At 38.6% G+C, this 25,185-nt stretch overlaps 1 protein-coding gene across 1 annotated transcript in view; it reads left to right on the forward strand.

Annotated features, from left to right (window-relative positions):
• Nucleotides 1-24,732, forward strand: part of Scin (scinderin) — a 75,145-nt gene extending 50,413 nt beyond the window's left edge. Inside the window, exons 8-16 of the mRNA XM_076862918.2 lie at nucleotides 297-512; nucleotides 3,086-3,207; nucleotides 8,659-8,749; nucleotides 12,588-12,758; nucleotides 16,834-17,011; nucleotides 17,576-17,697; nucleotides 21,587-21,664; nucleotides 23,475-23,535; nucleotides 24,104-24,732. Of these exons, the coding sequence (XP_076719033.1) occupies nucleotides 297-512; nucleotides 3,086-3,207; nucleotides 8,659-8,749; nucleotides 12,588-12,758; nucleotides 16,834-17,011; nucleotides 17,576-17,697; nucleotides 21,587-21,664; nucleotides 23,475-23,535; nucleotides 24,104-24,231 (1,167 nt within the window). The 3' untranslated portion in view covers nucleotides 24,232-24,732. The remainder of the gene's footprint in view (nucleotides 1-296; nucleotides 513-3,085; nucleotides 3,208-8,658; nucleotides 8,750-12,587; nucleotides 12,759-16,833; nucleotides 17,012-17,575; nucleotides 17,698-21,586; nucleotides 21,665-23,474; nucleotides 23,536-24,103) is intronic.
• Nucleotides 24,733-25,185: the final 453 nt, after the last annotated feature.

The following is a 25,185-nucleotide window of genomic DNA, read 5'->3' on the forward strand; positions in this document are numbered from 1 at the left end:
GGTCACAGCTCTCTTGTGAACCTAATGCAGACAGCCAAACTTTGGGGACTATTATAGTGATTACATATGAAAGAAGTTGATTCTTATTTCAAACATTCAGATTCAGTGGCAATTATTTTAATTATGAGAAAAAGCAGGCTTGGATTATTTTAGCTTCATAGGCTTCTAAATTTATATCTGTAATCACAGAAACCTGGACAATAGTCTCATTTATTTCGTTCTTTCTCTATTACTAACGTTATTCCATGATCTCTTGTTTTCCTATCTAATACTGTGGTTGCTATTTTAAATTTCAGATTCAGGTTCTTCCAGAAGGAGGTGAAACACCAATCTTCAAACAGTTCTTTAAGGACTGGAAAGATAAAGACCAGAGCAATGGCTTTGGGAAAGTATATGTCACAGAGAGAGTGGCTCGGATAAAACAAGTTCCATTTGATGCCTCAAAATTGCACAGCTCTCCGCAGATGGCAGCCCAGCACAACATGGTGGATGATGGTTCTGGCAAAGTAGAGGTATTTGTGGACCTGATTTTGTTTGTTTTTATCAAGCCCATTTATGTCAGCATGTGTGAGACTATATAGCTTTATGATATAATATCTATAATATGATGTATGTAATAGATGTAATATAATATAGGAAACTGCAAACATTTTAAGATGTGAATCTTACTTAGTAATAAAGATGGTCCAAGATGGTACTCGAAATCATGGTAATTAAAGCTGGAAAAGTTAAGATCTGATCTTCACTACCCATTTTGCATTTGTATATGTTGAGATCCTGAGAAGTTAGGTGGTTTGTGCAAGTTCACCTCATGACCGTCTTAGAGATCTGAACAGAACATAGTCTTTTCGCTTCCTGGTCCAGAACAGCTCTTTCTCCCAGAAAGCCCATTTCTGGGGCTGTGCACTGAGGGTTTGTTGCTTTAAGTGTAATATCTACCATCACTTTTCCCTCCCCCCTTACACTGGAGGCATTTATAGATGAGATCAGGTGTGTTCAGGGTAGTATGGCTGTAGACCAAAGGCATTTATAACAGCAAATTGAGCATGCATGTGTGCTAAAAACAGATAATTATTCGAGTATTCAAATTGAGTTTGTTGATCATTCCCCTTAAGATTTTAAAAACTGCCGAAAATCTCTTCACACTCAATCCACTCTTTAGTTGTCTAAATGAGAACTGGATGATGTCACCCCCTTCTAAAATATTTTCATAGTTTTTTTCTTTTTTTCTCAGTCTGTCTGAAATCATCCCTCTGGGCTGGGCCTTGTGAGGCTCTCAGCGATTTGACCCTTGCTCCCCTCTCTCTTCACCCTTCAGTGCCTGGGGGTCTGACTCTTCCCTGGCCTTCTAGCAGCATCCCCACTCCTCCCTCTGTCTGACTAACCTCCCACTCTCCTTGGCAGCTCCAGCCTATCATTAGCTGTGGCTCTTCTGAGAAGCCTCCCCTCAGCCTTTCTCAGTGCTCAACTTATAAGTGGTCTTTTCCAGGGGATTTATCACTTAAGTATCACAGAGTGGTTCATTTACTTACGGATTTCTCCTAGACCTTTCAGCAGTTCCTTGAGGACAGGAATTAAAACATTTTACCACAGTCCTAGGACCAAACTATGTAGTCAAAAACTTTGAGAATAATTTTCCTTCTTTTCAAAGACATAAAATGTGAATCGAAGCGGCACAGAACCATGACAAAGGAGGTCACGTGTCAATCTTGGCCATCATCGGAGGGGTATTAAGTTCGGGGTCTGGGACTATCTCCTGCTCAGATATCCTTTCTGGTGCTTAGCACCGGTGGTATGGTCCCAGGGCCCTTGACCAACTGTGTCCCTGATGCAGTCTCCATCTCGGACCGCAGCATGCCCTCCTGTGTCACCTCAGGACTGCTGAAATCCAGTGACTGTCTAGGCTCCTGGGTTTCATGGGTGATGCTGCTGCTTCTCCTCCACTCTCTTCCCACCTTCCCACTTCTCTCTGAAAGCATACTGTGTTCTTCTCCATTTGCTCATTTCCATATTTCAAAGCCAGGTGCTGCCCTGCTCCTTTCCTGGACCCAGGCAGGAGGATGTGCGCATGTGCACAAGCATGTGTACACGCAGTGATCTGGCAGTCTGATTGGTAACTCGTTGGTGTTTCTACAACTCTCATCTTTCCAACTTGGAGTGTCTTTAATCTGTGATGAAGATGAGGAGGTTCTGCCTATTTTTATCCCCTGTTGGATCTTTTCAGTTTTATGCCTGGGTTGTACCTTTTAAAAATGGAAGTCATAATACTGGCATCTGTCTTCGTCTGTTCAGTTTGCGATAGCAGAAATAGCATAGATTGGGGCTTAAACAGTAAACATTTATTCCTCACAGTTCTGAAGCCTGGGAAGTCGAAAGTTAAGGTTTTGATGGATTGGCTGTTTGGTTGGTGTCTGCTTCCTGGTTCATAGACTGCTGTCATTTAGCTGTGTCCTTGCGTGATAGAGAGGGAGCTAGAGAGTCTCTAGGTTCCCTTTTATTAGGGCACTGTTTTCCTTCATGAGAGATTCACCCTCAGGATCTAATTACTTCCCAAAGGTCCTGTCTCCCAAGGTCATCATATTGTGGGGTTAGGTTTCAACATGAATCCTGTGGGTCCCTTGAACCAACATTCACATTTGGTCCCAGTCTACCAACTCTTGCCTCAGAAAATAGCAGTCTCATATGTTAATGCATAGAGAAGAGGAAAATATTTCACAGCTGATGAAAAATATTCAATTATAAAGTTAGGAATATATTCCTAAGCTGGATATTGTTTGGTGCAAAGTACAAAATAACAGTGTCATGTTATTTTCACTAACTGATGAAATAATAGAAATTTATTAATCAACCGACTCAGAACTGAGCTAAATACTGTGAAGGAATAAAAATAATAGAAGTGCTTAAAAGGTCAACAAATTGCCAGTTTGATTGACCTTTTCCCCTTTGTTTGATTTGTAAACTAGTTAGAAAAATTATTTAAAAGTTATTTAATAATAGACCTAAACTAAAAGTAATTTAAAGCCTATGAAAAGCATTATTAGATCTAGAAAATTTGTATAGTGTATGTATATTCCATTTCTTTCAGATTTGGCGTGTAGAAAACAATGGTAGGGTCCAAATTGACCCAAACGCCTATGGTGAATTCTATGGTGGTGACTGCTACATTATCCTCTACACTTATCACAGAGGACAGATTATCTACACGTGGTAAGTTTACCTCTTTCACAAGAGCTCAAGTTCCATAGGAGCTAGATTTTGCTCCAAAGTATTAAATTTCATGCAGTACAGGATAGAATACTCCTGTAGTTACCCCAGAGAGATTTGTACAACATGCATATTGTATTTTCTTTTGAATGTGCTTCTGACTGGTATCTGCTGTTCACAAGCAGAAGGAGTTAGATAAAAGTCATCCTGTCTAGTCTAGGAAAAAGTTTTGATGTCCTAAATGGTACTGTCCTCTTATGGGATATATGGTTGAATTTTTCATCTCGTATGCAGGCTAACCCTCTAGTGGCCAGCTTTGGGTACATGTCTTACTGTTAAAATTCACAGAGGCCCATCCTGATGAGAGTTGCAGAAAACTGCAGTGAGGCATACTCTGGGGCAGGGAGTGCAGGGAAATAATTTGTGATTCCATCACACATTCCAGAGAACTCAAAGTAATGCATCCCTGTTCTTTGTCTCCATGAAATTCATAACAGTGTTGGAGAAAATATGCGAGCATGGTCCCCATCTGCAAGATTTTGCATAATGATTTGAAGCTTGGGTTTACTTACTTTAGTCAGAGGCCCTGCTCAAGGAGGAAGGAACAAATGTCCAACCGAGTAATTTATATGCCTACCCTATGCCTGACAATTTCAAAGAATAGGGATTTTGAAACAAATCCTATAAAATATGAAATTCTCCAACTTGTTATTAGGTAAAATCAAGTAAAATATAATACTGCTGAGAAGATAGGAAGAAAACTAATTCTCCAAAAAGATTTAAAAACTTTACAAGGTAGGGGCAGTCTCTAAGGCATGTCAGTCTCTATTGATAATAACCCTCACACTAGATGACAGAGTCACATCTATCCCCAAAGTCCAAATATTCCTGCTGCTCAGTGCCTCAAATCCCATCAAGTTCAGGAGATGGGATGGTACTGAGGTAGTCTGGTAACCAGAAGCATTGCTAGATCTTAGAAATGTGGACTTTTAGGTGTCACCTTTGACTCACTAGAATAGATTCTGCAAAAATACTCTTGAGAGTCAAAGGTGGGGCCTCAAAATCTACAAGTGATTTGTATATGATGAGCACTGCCTTTGTCAGTGGTTCTAAACACCAGGCAGAATGCTGGAATAATTTGGATGATTTTTACACATCTAGTTGCCTTCACCCCACATGAAATAAATAGACCTAAGCTAAAAGAGTGTCACTCCTGAGATTCTAATGTACACAATTATTAATGAGAACCACGGCACCCAGAGACATTCCTAACCCCACTGTCACTCCATATACTGCCCAAGATGAATGTATATGGTTAAGAGCTAAATAGGTCATCTTACTAGCAACGAGCAGCATGTTTGTACAGCAAGGTACTATTTATTTCCTTATATTGTCTTGTTTACCAAAAAAGAAAGCAAGTAGGATCAGATAGGTTTAGTAACTTCACCCAAGATCACAACTGTTGTAAATGGCAAAACAATGTTCAAGCCTTGATCTGTAGGTCTTCCCACTCTAGATCTGAGTATAGCTGTCCCATAGAAGTATGTCCTTACTTTGCAATTTTGTCTTCTAAAATTTTAATTTAGAAATGTTTGTGCAAAGCACAATATTTATAGGAAAAAAATCAATTACTCCTAGTTAACTTTTCTTTCATTTTGTTTAATGATTTTTCTTGTGTTTCTCTTTCTTGCTCTCTCTCTTTCTTTTCTTTTTTTTTTTTTTTTTTGGTTGGGGAAGTAACCAAAGGTTGAACCCAGGGTGCTTTATCACTGAGCAATACCCCCGGCCCTTTTTATTTTTATTTTGAAACAGGCTTTCTCTAAGTTGTTTAGGGCCTTGCTAAGTAGCTGAGGCTGGCCTTGAACTTAGAATCCTCCTGCCTCAGCCTCCAAGCCATTGACTCTATTTTAAGTATAAAAATATAATTCATTGTGACAATAACAATTTACAATCCACATAAATATCTATGTGAACATAACTAAACAGACTAAATGGGGTCCCAAATTTTAAGTGGAGTAGTTATTCCTTGCATCTTTTGAAAGTGCTTATTGTGTACTTCATGTGCAAGGCATTGAGCTAGTTGCTGGAGATACAGTGATGGAAAAGAACAAACAAACAAGCGAAAAATGACCTGTGCCCTGAAGAGCTTACGCTTTATGAGAAGCAGATGATTGACAGGCATTTTTTTGTGGGGTGGGGTTACTGGCAATTGAACTCAAGGGCACTTAACCACTGAGCCACATCCCCAGCCCTATTTTGTATTTTATTTAGTGACAGGGTCTCATTGAGTTGCTTAGCACCTCACTTTTGCTGAGGCTGGCTTTGAACTTGCAATCCTCCTGCCTCAGCATCCCGAGGTCCTTTACTCTTGATACACCTTTCACAGTGCTGCTGGGATTACAGGTATGTGCTGCCACACCCGGCTTGACAGGCATTTTTAATGTAATGTAAATGATTGTAAGATAAAACCAAGCTGAGTGACCTTTGGGGAACTGTAGTCAGATGCCTCAGGTGATTGATGAAAAGTTCTTAGAAGCGACATCTAAGTGGGAGCAGAAATAGAGGCATATAGAAAAGAGAAGAGTCCAAGAAATACAGGGAAAAGTATGATCTAATCTAAGATTTATGACTGGAGCAAATTTAGAGAGCAAAGGCAGTAAAACTAGAGAAATTAGAAGGAGCCAATTTGTGAATGATTTTGTAAATCGTGCTGTGGAGGATAAAGTTTGTTTTCAGAGAACTGGGAGCCACTCGAAGAGTTTGCACAGGGAAATGACATGATTGATTTTCCCTTTAGAGAAATTATTCTGGTTGACATCTAAGGAAAGGATTGATGGGGGAAGACTAGAGGCAAGAAGGCCAGTGGGAATTGTTGGGCTAATACAGCTGAGTGATAATGAGGACTGAATTCAGGGATGGAAAGAATGAGACGAATTTGCAAGCTGTTAAGAAATTGGCTTCAGCAATCATCAAGAGTACAGATGATAATAAATGCTGGAGAGGATGTGGAGAAAAATGGACACTTTTACACTGTTGGTGGGATTGTAATTTAGTATAACCCCTATGGAGATCAGCATGGAAGTTCCTCAAAAGACTAGGCAAGGAACTACCATATGACCCAGCTATACCCCTCCTCCTTATTTATCCTACAAAATTAAAGTCATCATGCTACAGTGGGACTTGCATACCCATGTTTTTACCATGTGTTAAGCAAAATAAGTCAAACTCAGAAGGTTAGATGTTGTGTGTTTTCTCTCATATGTGGAGACTAGAGAGGAAAAGGAAAAGAAAAATGTGGGGGTATATCGTGGAAATCAAAGGGAGATCAGTGGAGGAAAGGGACCCAGGGGTAGGAAGAGGGGAGGGAGAGGGAAAGTGCTGGGAGCGATACCAGCCAGATGATATTGTTCTATTGTGTTCATGGACGAATATGTAACAACAAATCCCATGAGTATGTGTTAGCACTGGGCCAGCGTAAACTCCATGGATCATCTCAGCTTTTTATGCAGAAACAAAGTTTCATGCAGGGACAGGGTATGCAGAAACAGGGTGAGGTACCTCTGATGGACCCACTTTCCTGGTGGAAAATGAGCCACTGGCCAAAGGAGGAGTTTGGGCTTATATAGGTTATACTGAAAGGTGATTTAGTGAGCGTGTCCATTTGGCCACTTAGGAATTTGGGGTTGGGGGTTGTGGGGGTCTATGGCCAACACCTGGAGAGGATTTATCTTGAGAGAGATTAAAGCATCCCAGAGACGATCATTCTAGGTTTGATGGGACACTTTCTCCCCATCTGTGGCCAGCATCTAAAAAGGATTTATCTTGAAAGAGATTAAAGCTATCAATGTATGGTTTTCTTTTTAACTCCCTTTTCCCACGCCACACTATCTTGGGGTTTTTCATTTTTAATATCTAACACTATGTATATCTATAATGCACCAATTTAAAAAGTTGGGGGAGGGTTTTAAAAAAAAAAAGAAAGAAGTTTGTCTCAGAAAGAGTGGTTATAGGGAACAGAGAAGATGGAGGCAAGGATGACCCGTAGGATTTTTGTGTGAGCATAAGTGGATAACGGTTTCTTTTAAAGTAAATGAAGTGAAGATAGAGAACTCAGGAGGAGGACAGGTTGGCACATACTGCAAAAGATTCAAAGGGAAAAGAAGACAATGAGAATGCACACATTGTGAATAGTTTCTACCCTCGAGATGAGATGGAGGTTGTCATCTGGTTTTCTTCTTCCCCATTTGAAGGAGTGGGAAAGTCTCAAAGGAGACTTGAGATTGGAAATGGTATTACAGGTGCTCATCAGTAATGTAATGAGAATGTTTTGAGATCTAAAGTTTGAACATACTTGAGCATCTTTGCTAAATATTGAGCATCTTTGCTAAATATCTAAAACCATGGATGCTAAATATTTAAATTTGTAAAGATTGTATGGTTTGTGGATCTTCAAAGCTTCCATAAAGGTAATATGGAAGCATTTAGAAAATAAGCAGTTCTCTTGAAGACTGACTTTCAAATTAAACAACTTTTGAGCTTACGTGGTAATTTTGATACAGGGAGATAATACATTAAGTCCAGGAGGCAGAATGAAAAGGTGAAAACTGGAATTAAATGTACTTCTGAATACAAAAATTTGTAGATTCCTTTCTTTCTTTTGTCCCCCTGAACACAGAATGCAAAAATAACAAACAAAGGGCAACTGAATTGTGTTCTGGTTATAATGAAATACTTGCCCTTCTGGGTGATAGGTCCATAAAGCAAGTTAGTATGAATCTGTGTGTATGGGAACATAGGGTTTTGGCAGGAACAGGAAAAGGAATTCAAGATAATTAGTGGAGGACTTGTTAAAGTGTCAGCAAAATTTTGGTGTTATTTTTCAAGTTTGCTGGTTGAAATACTCAAAAGGGAAAAAAAAAGAGCAAATGAAGACAAAAATTGGATGATACTATTAGTTGGCTGAATTTTTTTCCTCCAGAATAAAAGACAAAATGTGAAGCAGTTATTTTTAACAAAAGCAGGGAGTGAAGACTTGGGAAGCTACAGATGTGAAGAAGAATTAGTGCGTAATAGCCTCCATGCTGTGGACCATCACCTCGCGCAGTTGCTACCCCTCCACTCAAGCTCCTGGCTCACAGAGGCGTTTCTTAAGAAGGGCTCATGGAAAATTGATATTGCTAACATTGAAAGGCTATGTTTAATAGGTTCCTTTAAAGTGATAATAAAAGATGTCTACATATATAGTTCTAGAAAACACACAGGACAATTCAGGGCTTGGTGTTAGTACTTTCAAACACAATAATTTTGATAGCTCATGTCATTAATTCAGTTGGTTTCTTGATCTTTCATAATAACTTACGTGTCTTCTTGGAATATCTACATGAGAAGGTTGTAAAACTTAAATACAAATATAGTTTAATGATCATGTAATGTATTTTGCTTTCATTCTTCTAGGCAGGGAGCAAATGCCACAAGAGATGAGCTGACGACATCTGCGTTCCTGACGGTCCAGTTGGATCGGTCTCTTGGAGGACAGGCTACGCAGGTTGGGATGCTTTTACTCCCAAAGTTCATACAGGTTCAAGTTTGGCTAGTTCAAATTCTAGGTGCGCCTCCCCTCCCATGTTAGGAAGGGAATTTGACATTTTCTTGATATTAACTTCCTTTTATGTTGAATATAAATGTCTCTCCCCTCCTACCATAGGAGTTCTCTCAGATTCTGGAACAGAGGGAGCAAACAAAAGCAAAATAAAGACAACAAAAAAACTATTAACTGATTTAAGAGCCCCAAAGCATCTTAGATCATACCACATGACAGTGGCAGTAACTTGACATTGAAACTGTTCTTCACCCGATGTCACTTCCAGCTGTTGCTTAACAGTTATAGACAGAAGGATACCCCCAACACATGCACATCCTAACCCTGAGAACCTGTGGATTCATTGTATTGTAAGACAAAGGAGACTTGAGATTGGAAATGGTATTACAGGTGCTTATAAGTTGACTTAAAACTAGGGAGGTTGTCTGGGGCTAATGAGGGTGGGGTGGACAGAGTAGTCACCAGGGTTCTTAAGAGTAGAACAGGGAGACTGGCAGATTTACAGGGATGGTGCATCATGAGAAAGGCTCAACACAGTTGCTAGCTTTGACCATGGAAGGGGCCCCCTGGGTAACCTCTAGAAGCTGTGAAAAGGCAAGGAAGTGGATTCACTCTTCCAGCCTGCAGAAAGTAGCAGAGCTCTGTGATAGTTTGACTGTAACCTAGTGACGAGATGCTCCCAGATTTTAGCCCAAGACTAAATTAGCCTATAACTCATTTCTGACCTCCTGAACTGTAAGATAATAAATTTGTTAATGGCAATTGGTTATAGAAGCAATAGAAAATACATACAACAGTATAGAGCAAGCCTAGGTAACTAGTTCTAGTTAATAGGCTAAAAAGAGGAACAATATTTTACATACTCTCAAATCCGAAAAGTGCATAAGTTATGTTTTACAAAGGCAAACTGCAGTCAAACTTGAAAGACACCAGTCATCTTATTTTTTTCTATTAGATAACCAGAGTTTTGACTGAACTAAAGTTAACACATAAAAGTGAAGGGAAAGTGCAAGAAAGGGGGAAGAGATGGACAGAAATGGGAGGGGAGAGAAAGAAAAAGGATTGGCAAGAGTGAGTGAGGGGAAGAAAAAAGAGGTTAAGAGAAAAGAGAAGGAGAAGGAAAGGAGAAAGTTGGTGTGAGGGAGGAGAGAAGTGTATTCTTTTTTTTTAAATATGCTTTTAGTTGTATATGAACACACAGTATCTTTATTTATTTTTATGTGGTGCTAAGGATCGAACCCAGTGCCTCACATATGTGAGGCAAGTGCTTTACTACTGAGCTACAGCCCCAGCCTGAGAAGTGGATTCTTTATTTGGGCATTTCTTTCCATACAAAAAATAATTTATTGACCCAAATTCAAAATGACCATGCCACATAAGTACAATTGTGTTAGTGTGTGTGGAGAGAGAAAAATTGAAATGGAAAGAAGGCAGTGGGAAGAGGTAACATTTGGCTTTTATTATTATAAAAGTTTGTCACTCATGTCACTGTCTTATTCTAGATTTCCTCACCATGTCTAAGGGGCTGTTTCCAGCCTGTTCAACCTTCTTTCCTCTTTTCTCAAGCTCTATCGATCCTCTTATATTTGTGGTGCAGGATCTGCTATTTTTGCAGGACCCTTATTAGTAACCATGAGAAATTCTTTGGTATTTGCCTATTTAATTCCTAATTCTGAAATCTGACTTCAGAGGGTCCTGTTTCCCACCAGAGTGTTCTAAGGTGTTTGTCTGTGCTCTTGTCAACCCTGGCAGTGGCACTTGTTTGACCCTTGACTCCAAAACTAGCTTGAGAGCAGTCTCTCTGTCTTGTTCCTGTTCCCTCCCTCTCTTTATAGCTGCAGCTGCTCATTGCTGCTTGAGTGCTTTCTGCCTGCCCCACTGTTTTCTCTGGCCAGTTTTTAGGAAGGTGTCTGCTTCCCATCTTCTGGGAAAAGTGTCATCCACACTGGGCTTCAGACTGAGAGTGGGTGTCGGCTTGACTGACATGGCATAACATCACGTTCCCTTTGCAGGGCTGTGTGTCTGTTTAACTTCCTCATGGCTCATGTCAGGTGAGCTAAGATTCTGTGTGTAGACAAGAGTTAAGTTTTGTTTTCAGCTCTTTATAACACGTGATTACTTCTTTAAATGCAAAAGTTAGAGAGGTAAGTCCCATACTTTAGAACATAAAATCTAAGGTGGGAAGGCTGCCTTGGTCTTTTAGTTGTTTTTTTTACCCACTTGGTATTTGTTAGCAAATTCAGAAAGCAAGATGGATCTCCACTTAAAGTGCATATTAAGTGTTTTTCTAGCAAATTAACTTACTAATTGTTATTAACAAGATGATTGAATTCTTTATGTGCATTTAGCTCTTCCCTATGAAGTATTATTTTCATTTTTTGAATAAATTATTTCTGGCTAAGAACTGATGTCATCTACGTCATTTAGTTGATCTTTAAATAACTCCTTGCCAAATTATTCAAAAATATATTTGTAGATATGCATCACGCCTCACATGTTCCACATTTCATACTGGAATATGTGACATACCTATTAATGAATTTCCCTGAATTGGGCGAATCCAAAATTGACAACCAAAAGGTAATTTTTAGTTTCATCACTAGATGGCAGTAGTTTAATAATGTTTAAAAAACTGAAGTCCTGTTGCTGAATAAACATTCCTTTGTAGAGTATATTAACACTATTGAAAAATCTTTTTAATCTGCCTTATCTCTCTCTTATTCTCCTTTCACAGTAAAGCACAGACCTTACTCAGTGGCCCTCTTTCTTTTATGTTGGAAATTGAAGTTTTCTCACCGTCACCTGAAATGCTAAGCAAATGGTTTTAAGTATGCCCTCCTCGCTGTCCCAAGCTCAGTGGCTGTGACTGATGAGATATTTTCCCAATCAACTCTCTTATTTGAATGTCTACCAGTTGAAATGTATTTGTGAAGTCCATTATTTACAGTATTCCCTAGAGATACCTATTCATCTGGCTTCTAGAAAAAGACCAGGAGAAATGAGATGGTTCTCTTTTAACACAGGGGAGAAGAAATGAAAAAGTAGTGGACTGAACCAGTATTTAAGCTCTTTATGTAAAAAAAAAAAAAAAAAAAAAATGCATCGATAGTTTATTTAAGAAATTAAATCCATTTGAATAGGTAAAAATCAAGCAAATTATTTACCATTTATTTCCTTCAATTTTCTCATTTCGAAAAGTCCTCATGTAATAAAAAAAAGTTGTTGATATTGAGCATTATCTATTTTTGCCATTTCTCTAGGTAAGTAAAAAGTATATGTTCAGTTTATTTTTGCCAGTTTCATCTCACACAAATGTGAATGCAGAAATAATAAGGGTGACTTTCTGTCTTTCTCCTTCTTTGAAGTATTTGAACATACATCTCAACCTTCTGAATGAGATACAAAACACGTGCAAGTCTAGTACATCCATAAATAACTGTAAAATGCTGGTGCTCTTGGAAGAAGAGTAATTTTTATTTAAGGTTGCAGATGCCAGCATTTTGTTGTTTTTGCCTTCTCCCTTTTAGAGACATAGATGAACAAACTTCATCTTCGTGCTTTCTGAAAGCAGAAGGTGTTTCAGGGACATGGTGTCTGAGGTGACAGAGCATTGCCAGGTGAACCTGGAATCCCTGCTGGATTGTCACAAGCTTATAACTAGTCATCACTCCTTCTGCTCCTGCCTTTTTTTTCCCCCAAAACAGGAAAATAAGAACACATTTAGAAATGGAACCTTATTTCATTGTACTTTGTATTCTATTTCTTTTATTCCCCCTCCACCCAGGTCAGAGTCTCCCAAGGCAAAGAGCCTGCTCACCTGCTGAGTTTGTTCAAAGACAAGCCACTCATTATTTACAAGAATGGAACATCAAAGAAAGGAGGGCAGGCACCTGCACCCCCTACACGCCTCTTTCAAGTCCGGAGAAACCTGGCATCTATCACCAGAATTGTGGAGGTAACGTCATGTGTTCAGCAAAATATGCCCTGATTATGCACTTCCCAGTGCACCTGAGCCATCTGCAAATAGTACCCTGTACATGATTAGCAAGTAAACTCTCTTCATTTCTATAATGAATCCACTGTGCACAATAAAAACCACTAAAAGCAGGAGGATTGAGTAAAAAGTTAAACTCCAGACACCGAGCTTCTCACATTTTTTCAACTGCACCAAAGTTCAACAAATGGATTTGGAGAATATTATACCAAATGAAGCTATCACAGGCAGGGGCGACCTAAGCTCCATCTTGAAAGGGCTGAGGAAGGGTTGTGGTGATGGTTAGACTGACCACACTGGGGAAACTTGAGAGGGAAGGCTCTTGTTTGTACAAGTGTAACAAGTGTGGGAAGTGAACTTGGCCACTTTGGACCAATCCCACCACACCTCACATCCCAGTTATCTCAGTCACTGTTGAAATCCAAGTCTCCAAAACACGCCTAAACTGCCCTGCGTATCCCCAGACCCGGTGCTGTGGAAATGTGTCCCAGCCCTTCCCTCTGCCATTCAGCTGAGCCCTTAAAACCCAGTCAGTCTTGTGTCCCTCCACCTGCCACATCTCTGAGCCTCCCTTCCCTTCACCTTGCTCTGTGGTGGTCCTCTGAGGACTTCGAGTCGCATATACCCCTTTCAAGTGGAAACTCTTTGCCCCCAGTGCCACTTACAGGGATGGGGCTGCACAGGGTCCTGTCCTTTTTCTTTCCTTTCTTTGCTTTTTATCAGCTTCTCCTTCCTCTGCCCTCATGTGCTGCCATCTACTGAGCTACCAGTCCTTTCCTCTTATTTTCTATAGCTTCAGCTGTTTTCTGTCACCTTTACTTTGGTTTCTCTCTTCCAATAATCTTTTCCTTGGTCCTTTTCATTTCACACTTGCATGCTCCTGTACTAAATCCTACCACAGCCAATAACTATGGCTCCTCAGAAATCTGTTTCAGTCATCTGATCTCTGACAACCATCTCCTGTCCTATGATCCTTTACCCTGAGAGGCCCATACTAGCAAATCTCCCATCCCGTAGCCAAATCCATGAACCTCTTCATCTTTCACATCCTCCTCTTCTTCTCTCCCAGATTTCCAGCACCCTCTGATCTCTGCTGATCACTTTGATTCAGAGTTCACAGCAACCATAAATATCATCACAAATGAATCACCTTATCGACACTCCCCCCCAATGTCACCAACCTATCTGCATCTGTACATATGCATTCTTTTTCCCTTCTGTTTATGAAATAGATTTAAGTTTTATATTAGTAATTTACATATAAATAAGTTTTATAAATTAATATCAATGTCATCCATAAATTGGTGATCATATATTTTATAAAATGACATGCTAATAAGTAAATAAATAAATGATTATTACATAGAATTAAAAAATATGGCTCTTGCCTAAAACCAGGTTTCTCCCGCCCCCACCACCACACCATCAGCTTCTATAAAGGATCTCCTCTTTCTTGCTTTCCTAGGAACTTTCCTGGATTTCTCTCCATGTCTTTATCACACTTCCAGTTCACCCTGAATGTAGGCCATAATTTTCTTTCTCTTTTCTATCACTAATTTATTCTTATATCCTGAATTGTTTACTTAGAAATTCTAAGACGCCTTAAAAAACAATTTCTTTAGAAGCTGTTTCTTGATCTGACCCTAATCTTCCCCACTACCTCATGGTTCCTCTTTCCTTCCTGAGCGCACTGATCCTGGGAAAGTTGTTTTCACTCACTCACTGTCTCTGCCTATTCTCTCTCAAGCCACTCCCATCACTTCCCACCTCTCCACCCAAGTGGTTTTTATCTAGCTTGACAGTGACCTGCCTCTGGTCACCATCAAAGGTCACTTCTCTGATCTCATTTTTCTTAACCTCCCACTGGCATTTGCCACAGTGAATCTTTACTGTTTTAATGATCGCTTTTTTCCCCTTAAGTGTCTATATCGCCACACTTGCCATGATTTTTTCCATGCCTACCAGCCTCCCTCCTAGGGCTGGTTTGACTGGGTTTCCCCCAGCTTTACCTCTAAGGACCTGAGTGTGCCAGGGCTCAGTCTTGGCCCTCTTCACAGAGATCACGCTCAGCCATATAGTCGAAATGCTGGGCTTGTATTGATCTCAGCATGTATTCCGTTATGACTAATTTTTTTAAAATCTATAATATCAACAATTTAGGCACAACCAGCATTCTCAGTTGATTCCAGGTGGAAGAGACAACCAGAATGTTCCAGTGTTACACTCCTGGTCTCTTTCCTAGCTGGCAGGTCTTTACCATCAGTGACTCAGGGTTTATCGCCTTATTTCCTTGCAGACTCTCAAACCAGCCTTCCCAGCCCCTCAGTAACATCATTTTATAAGGTTTTCTGTCTTCATCTCCTTACAGGCTATTGCTCTCTGAACATAGATATAGATCTCTCTCCTTGGTCTCACACCAGTCTAGCCATGGGCCTCTTGTCACCTTATCTCTGATGTCCTGGCTCTTTCCTCTGTACCAATAAGGAGACAAATGGAGGAGAAGTTCTGAAATCCAGCCCTGTTCCTATAATTCTTCATCACCACATCTGATGGGTTCCTTTGAGCTTGGTCCAGAGGACCTCTTTCCTACTAGGAGAGGACTATCACCACTTTCTTGGGTAATACCAACCCCTGAGGCATGACTTTGAAACTCCAACAGCCCTTCCTTGTATCTCTAGTGTTCTTTCTAGGTACAGGGTCCTGACAAACTGATGAAATCCATCTCTCCATGCAGTCTTGACCTTGCCCTGGCAGTTCAGAGGTGGGCAAGCAGCATCCTTTGGCACAGCAAGTCACCCTTGCCTTCTTGAAACATGCTCTGCACTTGGCCTGGAGATCTCTGCACTCTTGGCTGCTCCACCTCAGTCTTGCTTCCTGGTTCTTCCTCATTTCCCTGGAATCACTCATCACACTCAGCTCCACCATGTGCAGAAAGTCATACACAGGGACAAAGCTACACAGTATCATAGATAGCTTCTCATCGAGATGGACACAGAGTTGCAAAACCACCAGGTCATAGGCATGCTCATTATCAAGTCTAAGACCCTGCAAGTTCACTGTCCCTGCCCAGAGGTCAAACCTGGAGCTGCACCCTTAGGCCAGAGTTTGGGCCCAGTCAGGCCCCTCTGGTTGCTCTGTGACCATGTGGACCAGAACTCTGTCCACCTGCCTGAAACCAAGCACTGTCCACAGCTTCTTGGTTGGAATGAAGGGGTATGCCAGTGTCATTTATAATTTGAGCTATAATTTTTCTGAGTCTGAAGAACTTTTTAGTGAGTCTGTAGTATTCTCTTTGTCCCCACATTAATCTCCTGTCCTTGTTCTATGGTGTTTAGGTTTTTCCTTGGTAATGTGATAAACTACTCTTTAGTTGGGGAAAGAAACATCTTTGCTTTGTGTGTCTCATTTGAATACTATACCCTCTTTCCAGTCATCACTTATAGCTTGTCTTTGTTCTCACAATATATTTGAATATTATCATTGTGACTTTTCCAAGCCCTTAATTCTTTTTTTAATTTGTTTTTATTAGTTATACATGACAGCAGAATGTATTTTGATATATTATACATATATGGAGTAATAACTTCCCATTCTTCTGGTTGTACATGATATACAATTACACTGGTAATGTAATTATGTCCGATTCATTCTACTATCTTTTCTATTCCCATTCCCCCTCCCTTTCCTTTATTCCCCTATCTAATGAAAAGTACTTCTATTTTTCCCTACCAACCCCTGCAACTTATTGAGAGTTAGCACCCACATATCAAAGAGAACATTCAGCCTTTGCCAAACCCTTAATTCTTATCATGCAAGTGTGACTGATGTCATTCTTAGAACCTGTGCTAATGTCTGAAGACAGATGAGCATTAAAGTGATACTGATGCCATAGGATTGTGGCACTGCTGCCCTGAATTGATCTTCCAGGGTAAGACAGAAGTCTGGAAATGGTTTGTCACAGTCACAATTCAGGAAATGTTTGTTGGAGAATCAACAATGAATTTGAATCATGGTGGTATTTTTCTTTATGCTCTAGGTTGATGTTGATGCAAATTCATTGAATTCCAATGATGTTTTTGTCCTGAAACTTCAAAACAACAATGGCTACATCTGGATTGGAAAAGGTGCTAGCCAGGAGGAGGAGAAAGGAGCAGAGTATGTAGCAAATGTCCTCAAGTGCAAAACTGCTAGCATTCAAGAAGGCAGGGAACCAGGTATGTGTTGTGGGCCAAAGACAGTAGCCAGAATTTGTATTTAGGATGTTTGGTAATCTCTTTTTTTCATAAATAGTCATCATTTTTTTGATGATTAGAGAGGGTTTAGAATTAGTATATTTAAGTAAAGTCTTTTCATAAATAGTCATCATTTTTTTTGATGATTAGAGAGGGTTTAGAATTAGTATATTTAAGTAAAGTCTTTTTTATTTTTAAATTGGGGATTGTACCCAGGGGCACTTAAGCACCACTGAGCCACATCCCCAGCCCTTTAAAAAATAAACAAACAAATAAATAAATGTGTACATATTATTTATTTATTTAGAGATAGGGTCTTGCAGAGTTGCTTAGGGCATTGCTAAGTTGCTGAGGCTGACTTTGAACTCATGATCCTCCTACCTCAGCCACCTGAGCCACTGGGATTACAGATGTGTGCCACTGGTACCCAGCTTAAGTAGTGTCTTAGAGTTAAAATTAAGATGAGATATTATTATTGTTAATATGAAACAACACAAACCATATGCCCCTGGATATGTATTGGGTAACTCAGTATGTTTTTGACAGAGGAATTCTGGAATTCCCTTGGAGGGAAAAAAGACTACCAGACTTCACCACTGCTGGAAACTCAGGCTGAAGACCACCCACCTCGGCTTTATGGCTGCTCCAACAAAACTGGAAGATTCATTGTAAGTATTTTAAGAAGCAGTGGGGTAGAACTAACTGCATCGAGATGCATTCAGTGTTGGCTCTGACGCTCTGCAGCCATGTGAAAGCTGTGTTTCTTAGGTTCAGCTTCCCTGCAATAATCTTTGCTCTCTCCAGGGTAGTTGAAGGGTCAATGATGTGGTAGATGTGAAAGCATTAAGAATACTGTAAAGTAGTGTATAAGTCAAGGTGCTTTTAAAGGCATCAGCTATTTTGCATCTGTGTCCACATTCAATAATTGCTGTATGAATTGTAAATGGTTAGATTTGCCAATTTCATAATTAGATACTTTCCGTGGGTAGCAGTCAACTCTTATCTAAAAGGTTTGCACTTCAGTTTCCCAAGAGAATAAATGCTTTCTCAATGTTGGATGAATAAAAAATATTAAGGAAATACTAAGATCGTCAGACAAAATCACAGAAAGCTACATATTAGGAATGTTTTGTTGTATAATCACAAGCTTTGAATACCAAGCAACGAAAAGTAAAATTAGAAGGATTTATGTAACCGTCTTAGCTCAGGTTGCTATAACAAAAATACCACAGACAGGGTGATTTAAATAATAAGCATTTATTTCTCACAGTGTTGGAGGTGGGAAGTCTAAGGTAGAGGGACCTGAGGTCAAGGTACCTGCAGACCTGTTGTCTGGTGAGGGGGCTACCTGGCCTTCTCACTTGGCCAAGAGGGTGGGCTTGAGTCTTATTCTCTTCTCGTGGCACTATTGTCACCATGGGGTTCTGCTCCCATGACCTTAACTCAGCTGCACCACCTCCCAAAGGCCCCCCTCCTACTACCATCCCACTAGGGTTTATGGCTTCAACTATGAGTTTGGGGAGAATGTGAATATGCCATCCATGACATATCAAGATTGATTTTATATTAAACTCTGAAATATGATCCTACTCTATAGCCCTTCACCTCAATTTAACTGGAAAAATTCTGTTGTCTGACACCCTGGACTTTTGTATAAACTTAAAACGTGAATTCTTTTTTCCATATAAAATTTGATCTACAAATTCTGTTCAACATTTCCTGGTAAATACAGGCTTTGTTTTCAAAAAACACACACACACACACACACACACACACACACACACACACACACAGTTTTCTGAGTACTTTCCCAGGTGCCTTTGATGCTAGATACAGGATGCTTTGCTTAAACTGTACATGCACAAACCACACTGGCAGCTTATTATGTGACTTGACTGACCTAAAAATCAAAAATTTAATAGAGGATTGTGATAAATACTTAGTTGCTGAGCTCCATAGTTTATTTCCTGCCTTGTAGAAAAATCCTTGTATTTTCTATATTTTATAAACTTGTTATCAGAAAAATCTGCTATTTTGTTGTTTTGACTATTAACTAGATATTGCATCCAAACAACTTCTTTTGGGCATATGTTTCTATATTTTTATTAGAATTACTTGCTAATATTGCTACAAATTTGATATTTATTTCCAAGGAAGATATATTTTACAAAAATAAGTATCTAGACTTTGTTCTCAGTCAAATTTTTTTTTTTAAATCTTACTTTAATCAGCTTTTTTTTTTTTTTTTTCTGACCAAAAGACCTGATAAGAACAATTAGAGGAGGAAAAGTTCATTTTGGCTCATAGTTTCAGGGAGCTCAGTCCACGGTTAGCTGACTCCATAGCTCTGGACCCAAGATGTGGCAGAGCGTCTTGGGGAAAGGGTATGGAGAAGAAAAGAAGCTCAGGACATGACAATCTCTAAGCAGAATGAGAGAGCTATGCTCACCAAGGACAAAATATAAACCTCAAAGGCATGCCCCTAGGAACCTACTTCCTCTGGCCACACCCCCCTGCATTCCTGCCTCCACTAATTAGGTCACACCTCTCATAATATAATCATTTCAGTTCTGAAAATTCTTGTATTTTCTTACATATGAGCTTTTGGGGGACACCTTATATCTAAACCATAACAGATCTATTAATTTTTCTGTTCTTTTTGATCATATGCATATGTTAGCCTCTTGAGAAATATATTTTACCTTTTTTGACAATCTAATATATTTCTTTTTTTCTTTTCTTTTTTTAAAAATTTATATACAACAGTGGAATGCATTACAATTCTTATTCCACATATAGAGCACAGTTTTTCATCTCTGGTTGTATACAAAGTATACTCACACCAATTTGTGTCTTTATACATATACTTTGGATAATAATGTCCATCACATTCTACCATCATTTCTAACCCCATACCCCCTCCCTTCCCCTCTAACCCCTCTGCTCTATCTAGAGCTCATCTATTCCTCCCACATTCCCTCTCCCTACCCCACTATGAATCAGCCTCCTTAAGAAATATATCTTACCTTTCTATCTGTTCATTTTCTTGTTTGATCCTTGAAATCCCTTCTCCTCCCTTCATAGTTTAAGGAAAAGAATTGTTATTAACAAGAGTTTGACCTTATAATTACCATCAGAAAGTAAGCGTTAATAGATTCACATAAGGTGGCAGAACCTATTGGTTAAAAACACAATTTTTGGAACCAATCTACCTGATTTCACTTATTTGGTGAGATTTCCTAGATTGTGTGTAAGGGTAGTTCCTTATCCTCTGTGTTGTGTTTTCTCATCTGTTAAATGGAAAAAGTCATAGTACCTACTTCATGTGGTTGTTGTGAATATTCTGTGAATAATAAGTTAATTATTTCATTTAAAAAATTAGAACAGTGCCTGGTACAGAGCATGTGATATGTAAGATGGTCTCTTTCTTTTTTTTTTCTTTTTCTTCAGTACTTGAGATGAACTAAGTATACTACTGAGTTATAGCCCCAGCCCTTTTTCATCCTCAGTCCAGAGTCCCTAGGATTGCAGGCACAGCAGTGTGCAGGCTAGGTTAGGTTTTGGTTTTTAAAACTTATGTGCTTAGTAAATATTCTGTAAAAAGATCACATAAACAAACCCCTTGTTCTCTATAAATGATCATTGTTTGTAGGATTTTTTTTGCTTGTTTTTTGAATAAGGACCTCAAAATATTATCAGAGTATAACAAACATGAATTATGCTGAGAAGTCTGGAGGTTGCCTGGGTCGGGTTTATCCAGGCTGAGCTTCCTGGAGGTTCTCTTATGGGCTGCAGTCTGGTTTTATGCCAGTTTTTCCTGTGACAGAGCCCAAGAAAATAAGACAACCCCTGCTGAGTCATGTTTGCTAATACAACATGGCCAAGGCAATAGTCATCTCCAACTGTTTGACTGCACTGCGAAGTCAAATGGCAGAGCAAAAGAGTGAAGAATTAGGAACCATAGTCCAATCTACTATGCCTCCCAAAGAATCAGGGTTTGTGCAAAATTCTCCAAAGATACTGAACTAATAATGGTGATGGGTGGATTAAACTAATCCTACCCATTACCATTTGATGTTAACTATAGGGAATACAATTTAACCCCCTCAAAATAAAAATAATAAAAATTTGCATGTGCCTTATTGAAAATGGTTGACTTAGTAAATGTCCAGATCTATTAACTTTTATTAAAAGTCTTGACCTATAAAACAAAAGGCAATTTAATACCTAGACCCTAAAATCCAATGTTTTTAGAGACTCAGTAGGCAACAAAATCTGTGACGTAGCTTGTCATGAAGAGCTGCTCACACAGAGATCTATGGTCAGATTGACGTGTGCATTCTTGTTCCTGGAAGCATACAAATGCACGGAGTCGCATACTGGCCAAACTGTGCCATCAGTTTGTGACACCTGTTTAAACAGATGAATAATTCTTTACTTCTTTGTTACCCAAAAAGAAGAAGAAAATATCTACTAAAGTTTTTACTGCCCTCCAACATAATATGTTAGATAATAATGATCCTACTGTTTGGTCATAAAGCTTTTCATACATTTCAGATTGAAGAAGTTCCAGGAGAGTTCACACAGGACGATTTAGCCGAAGATGATGTCATGTTGCTAGATGCTTGGGAACAGGTAACATTTTGTTCATATCAAGAGAATATACTTATGGTTGGGAACTGACAGAACCTGCTTTGAGAAATGGTGATATTGAAAAGAATCAACACAGTTTGGCAAAAAAACAACATTCACAGGGCAAATTGAGTTTTTACTGTGGGAATAATTCCATAGCTATCATCTTTGGCTTTATAGCTTTAGGCAAAAAACTCAACTTTTCATTTACTGTGAAAGGTACTTCTGATTTATTCATGTGTTCATTTTACTAATAAATATTATAATAAGTATAATACCATGGGGGAAGCCAAATACTGAGAATTTCTGTGGGAATTTGGCAAGAGGTTATAGGGGAGCCCTCCTCTTAGGAAGAAGCAGGCATAGAATAGTTTTGAATCCAAACAGTAAAATATATTACTGTTTTATATATCTTAATTTAGGAGAAAATTAATGGTGATTCGACATGCCACATCCAACAGTTTTTAGAAATCTTTATGTAAACTAACTATAATGGAATGGAAAAATAAGTATGTTAAAAATCAAGTTTCATAAAAGAAGAAAGAAATTGTTACTGTTAGGTCTATTTCTAGTGGCTAAGCCACTCAGTTAAAATATTCTTTTACCTCTTGATCTACAATGACCATAATTGAATTGGGGGTCTAGTCCTAGATTTTCCTCTGACTATATTTCATTAAAAATCATACTTTTAATTTAAATTCCCATGCTGTTGTGATATGTTCTGTTCTCTGCACACAAATATTCCAACACTTGTGTATGAATTAGAACACAACCAAAATTTAATTTTACCAAAATTGCTCTGCTTGCAAGTGATTTTAAAGTGATTTAAGTATAAGGTAATTCAGAAGGATTTTTCAGCATTAAAATACTCAACCTACACATTTGGCAAAGAAAAGAATATGTATCAGATTGTATATATTACAGATTTTACATAATAATAATGCAGATCTCATATATATATAAAACTTCTTAATTATAACATTCATATATATATGAATGTTATAATTAAGAAGTTTTTAATCCTTTTTTTAAAGGATAAAAAGTTTATTTTGGCTTGCAGTTTCATAGGTTCAGTCCAAAGTAGGCTGCCTACCCTGCCGTGAATCCCTGGTGAAGTAAAACATCATGGCAGAAGAGCAGGTTTATAGCAGCACAATTCACAATAGCTAAACTATGGAACCAACCTAGATGCCCTTCGGTAGATGAATGGGTAGAAGTTTTTAATCCTTGGTACTAAATAATATAGTGCATTACCAAAGTTTAATAGGGCATAATACTGTAGGAGAAAAACACTAGACTTAAGTCAGAGAGTCCTAAATAGAGTCTGGGGAATTCCACAAATAATTTTCTCCATGTGGTCCTCTGCAGCCTGGACCTACACCTAGGAAATAGGGATGATGTTTTCTTGTCTTCTACCCTTCAAGGGATGGATACACAAACCCCAGCCAATCTGTTGTTTCCGTGAAAGATCACTTTACAAACTAGAAAATGCCATGTAAACATGAAATGTGAGTGTGAAGTCTAGTCAAATTAGCAGGGTACAAATTTAGGTGTCTCCTGGTGAGAGTGAACACTGGGAAGTATGGAACTTTCTCAGCCCCCACCTGTACCGCGCCTCCCTCACTTCTGGGGCTGCCACACAGATAAAATGAGCAGTGTGTGTGTGTGTGTGTGTGTGTGTGTGTGTGTGTGTGTGGTGTAGGACTTGGCATAGTGCCTGGCACCCAGGCAATGCTCCAAAACTGGTCCATATTGCCTGGCACCCAGGCAATGCTCCAAAATTGGTCCATATTGTTATTGTTTCATTTTTCAGATATTTATTTGGGTTGGCAAAGATGCCAATGAAGTCGAGAAGTCAGAATCGCTGAAGTCTGGTAAGCTAGATTCCAAGGACAATTATGGGAGTAACCTGGCAAGGTTATCACCAAGCACCTGGCTGTTCTTTATTACCACATCTTCCCCAAATCCATATTGAAGCAGAGAAGGAGCTTAGCCATCATCCTAAAACCGAAGGAGCAATGGAATTTTTTTTAACTGAAAAATTCCAGCACAGGCACAAGAAAATGTTTTGTTGCCTACTTTAGAATATAATTATTTCTAAAAATGTGAAATTCACTTAAACCCTTGTTTTATTATGAAAATAGTAAAACCTCCATAACTGATAATATAGATTTTTTAAAAAAACTTTCTTTTGAGTAATACTGTACCTTAATTACACCATAAAATAATTCCATAAAGTTTGAAATTCTTTCAGACAATAATGACACTTTATAATGGTGCTTTCCATGGCAGATGAAAAAAAATCAGTAAGAAATGGTTCATATTTGATTACTTGAAGACAATGAAAATTTAATCTATTGCTTGTACTGGAAGAATTTTCATTCTATAGTTATTTTAGTTCAACCAAAACTAACTGCATTTATGTCTTTATAATCTTTTTAGCTAAAATGTATCTTGAGACAGACCCTTCTGGAAGAGATAAGAGGACACCAATTGTCATCATAAAACAGGGCCATGAGCCACCCACCTTCACAGGCTGGTTCCTGGGCTGGGATTCTAGCAGATGGTAACTAATCTTAGTTAAAACAAACAAACATACATTAGGGGCACGTTGGGATCAGTTGTCCCATTGCTATATGGTGGTGTGGAGGGAGGGGAGCTTTTTTGTTTATTTGACTCTAGAAAATTAACCTCAACCAAATGGCTAATTTTAATGCCTACTATTGGCTTAAAATTCTTTTTTAAAAGGAATTTTCTTATGTCAATATATTGAAATAACCTAAAGTAAACTTTTGTTATAGTCCAATATTAGCTCTCCTGGTTTATATAACTTTTTAAATAGAAAAAGTTTTGTCCTATCTAGGAAAATTTGTCAAGTAGGAAATTTTATAATTCAGCAACCATTAGCCACACTTGTACCTTAAAATGCCTTAGAGGTTTTTTCTTTTCTATATATTGTTTTCAAAAGAATTGGATATTTGTAGTGAGGTTTATATTAAGAAGACTTTAAATATATGTTGTTATTTTCATTCCCTAGTCAAGGTGCCATTACTCCTAAGTGTCATTTTCTAAGCGGAACTTTCCTTTTTAAAAAAACTTTAAATTTATAGCTCTTTTATGTTAAAACAAAGTGTATTCTTATCATTTTAACTATATAAATATATATATGACAGTACATGTTTAATATCACAAAAGCTATATACAGAAAAATTTTACTAATGGTATCTTTCATCATTAAAATATGTCTCTTTTTGAAAAGGTTTTGTGTTGTGACATTTTATTCAAATTTGATGTTTTTAATTACACAATTAATTTTGTGGTTAAATACTTTTATGCATAAATTAATGTAGAGTTAGTATTTCTCAAACTGCTCTCACTAAGTTGTAAAAATCAAATAACTTTTCTATGGTGTTGAGAGCCACAGCCAAAGGGGCCCCAGCAAACTTTCAGACTGCCAGCTGATGATTGGCTCACAGCGGCCCCAGCAACATCTAGCTGATTGGCTCCTCTGCGGTGATGCTCAT

Source organism: Callospermophilus lateralis, chromosome 1 (genome assembly GCF_048772815.1).
Source record: "Callospermophilus lateralis isolate mCalLat2 chromosome 1, mCalLat2.hap1, whole genome shotgun sequence".
NCBI classification, from domain to species: Eukaryota; Metazoa; Chordata; class Mammalia; order Rodentia; family Sciuridae; genus Callospermophilus; species Callospermophilus lateralis.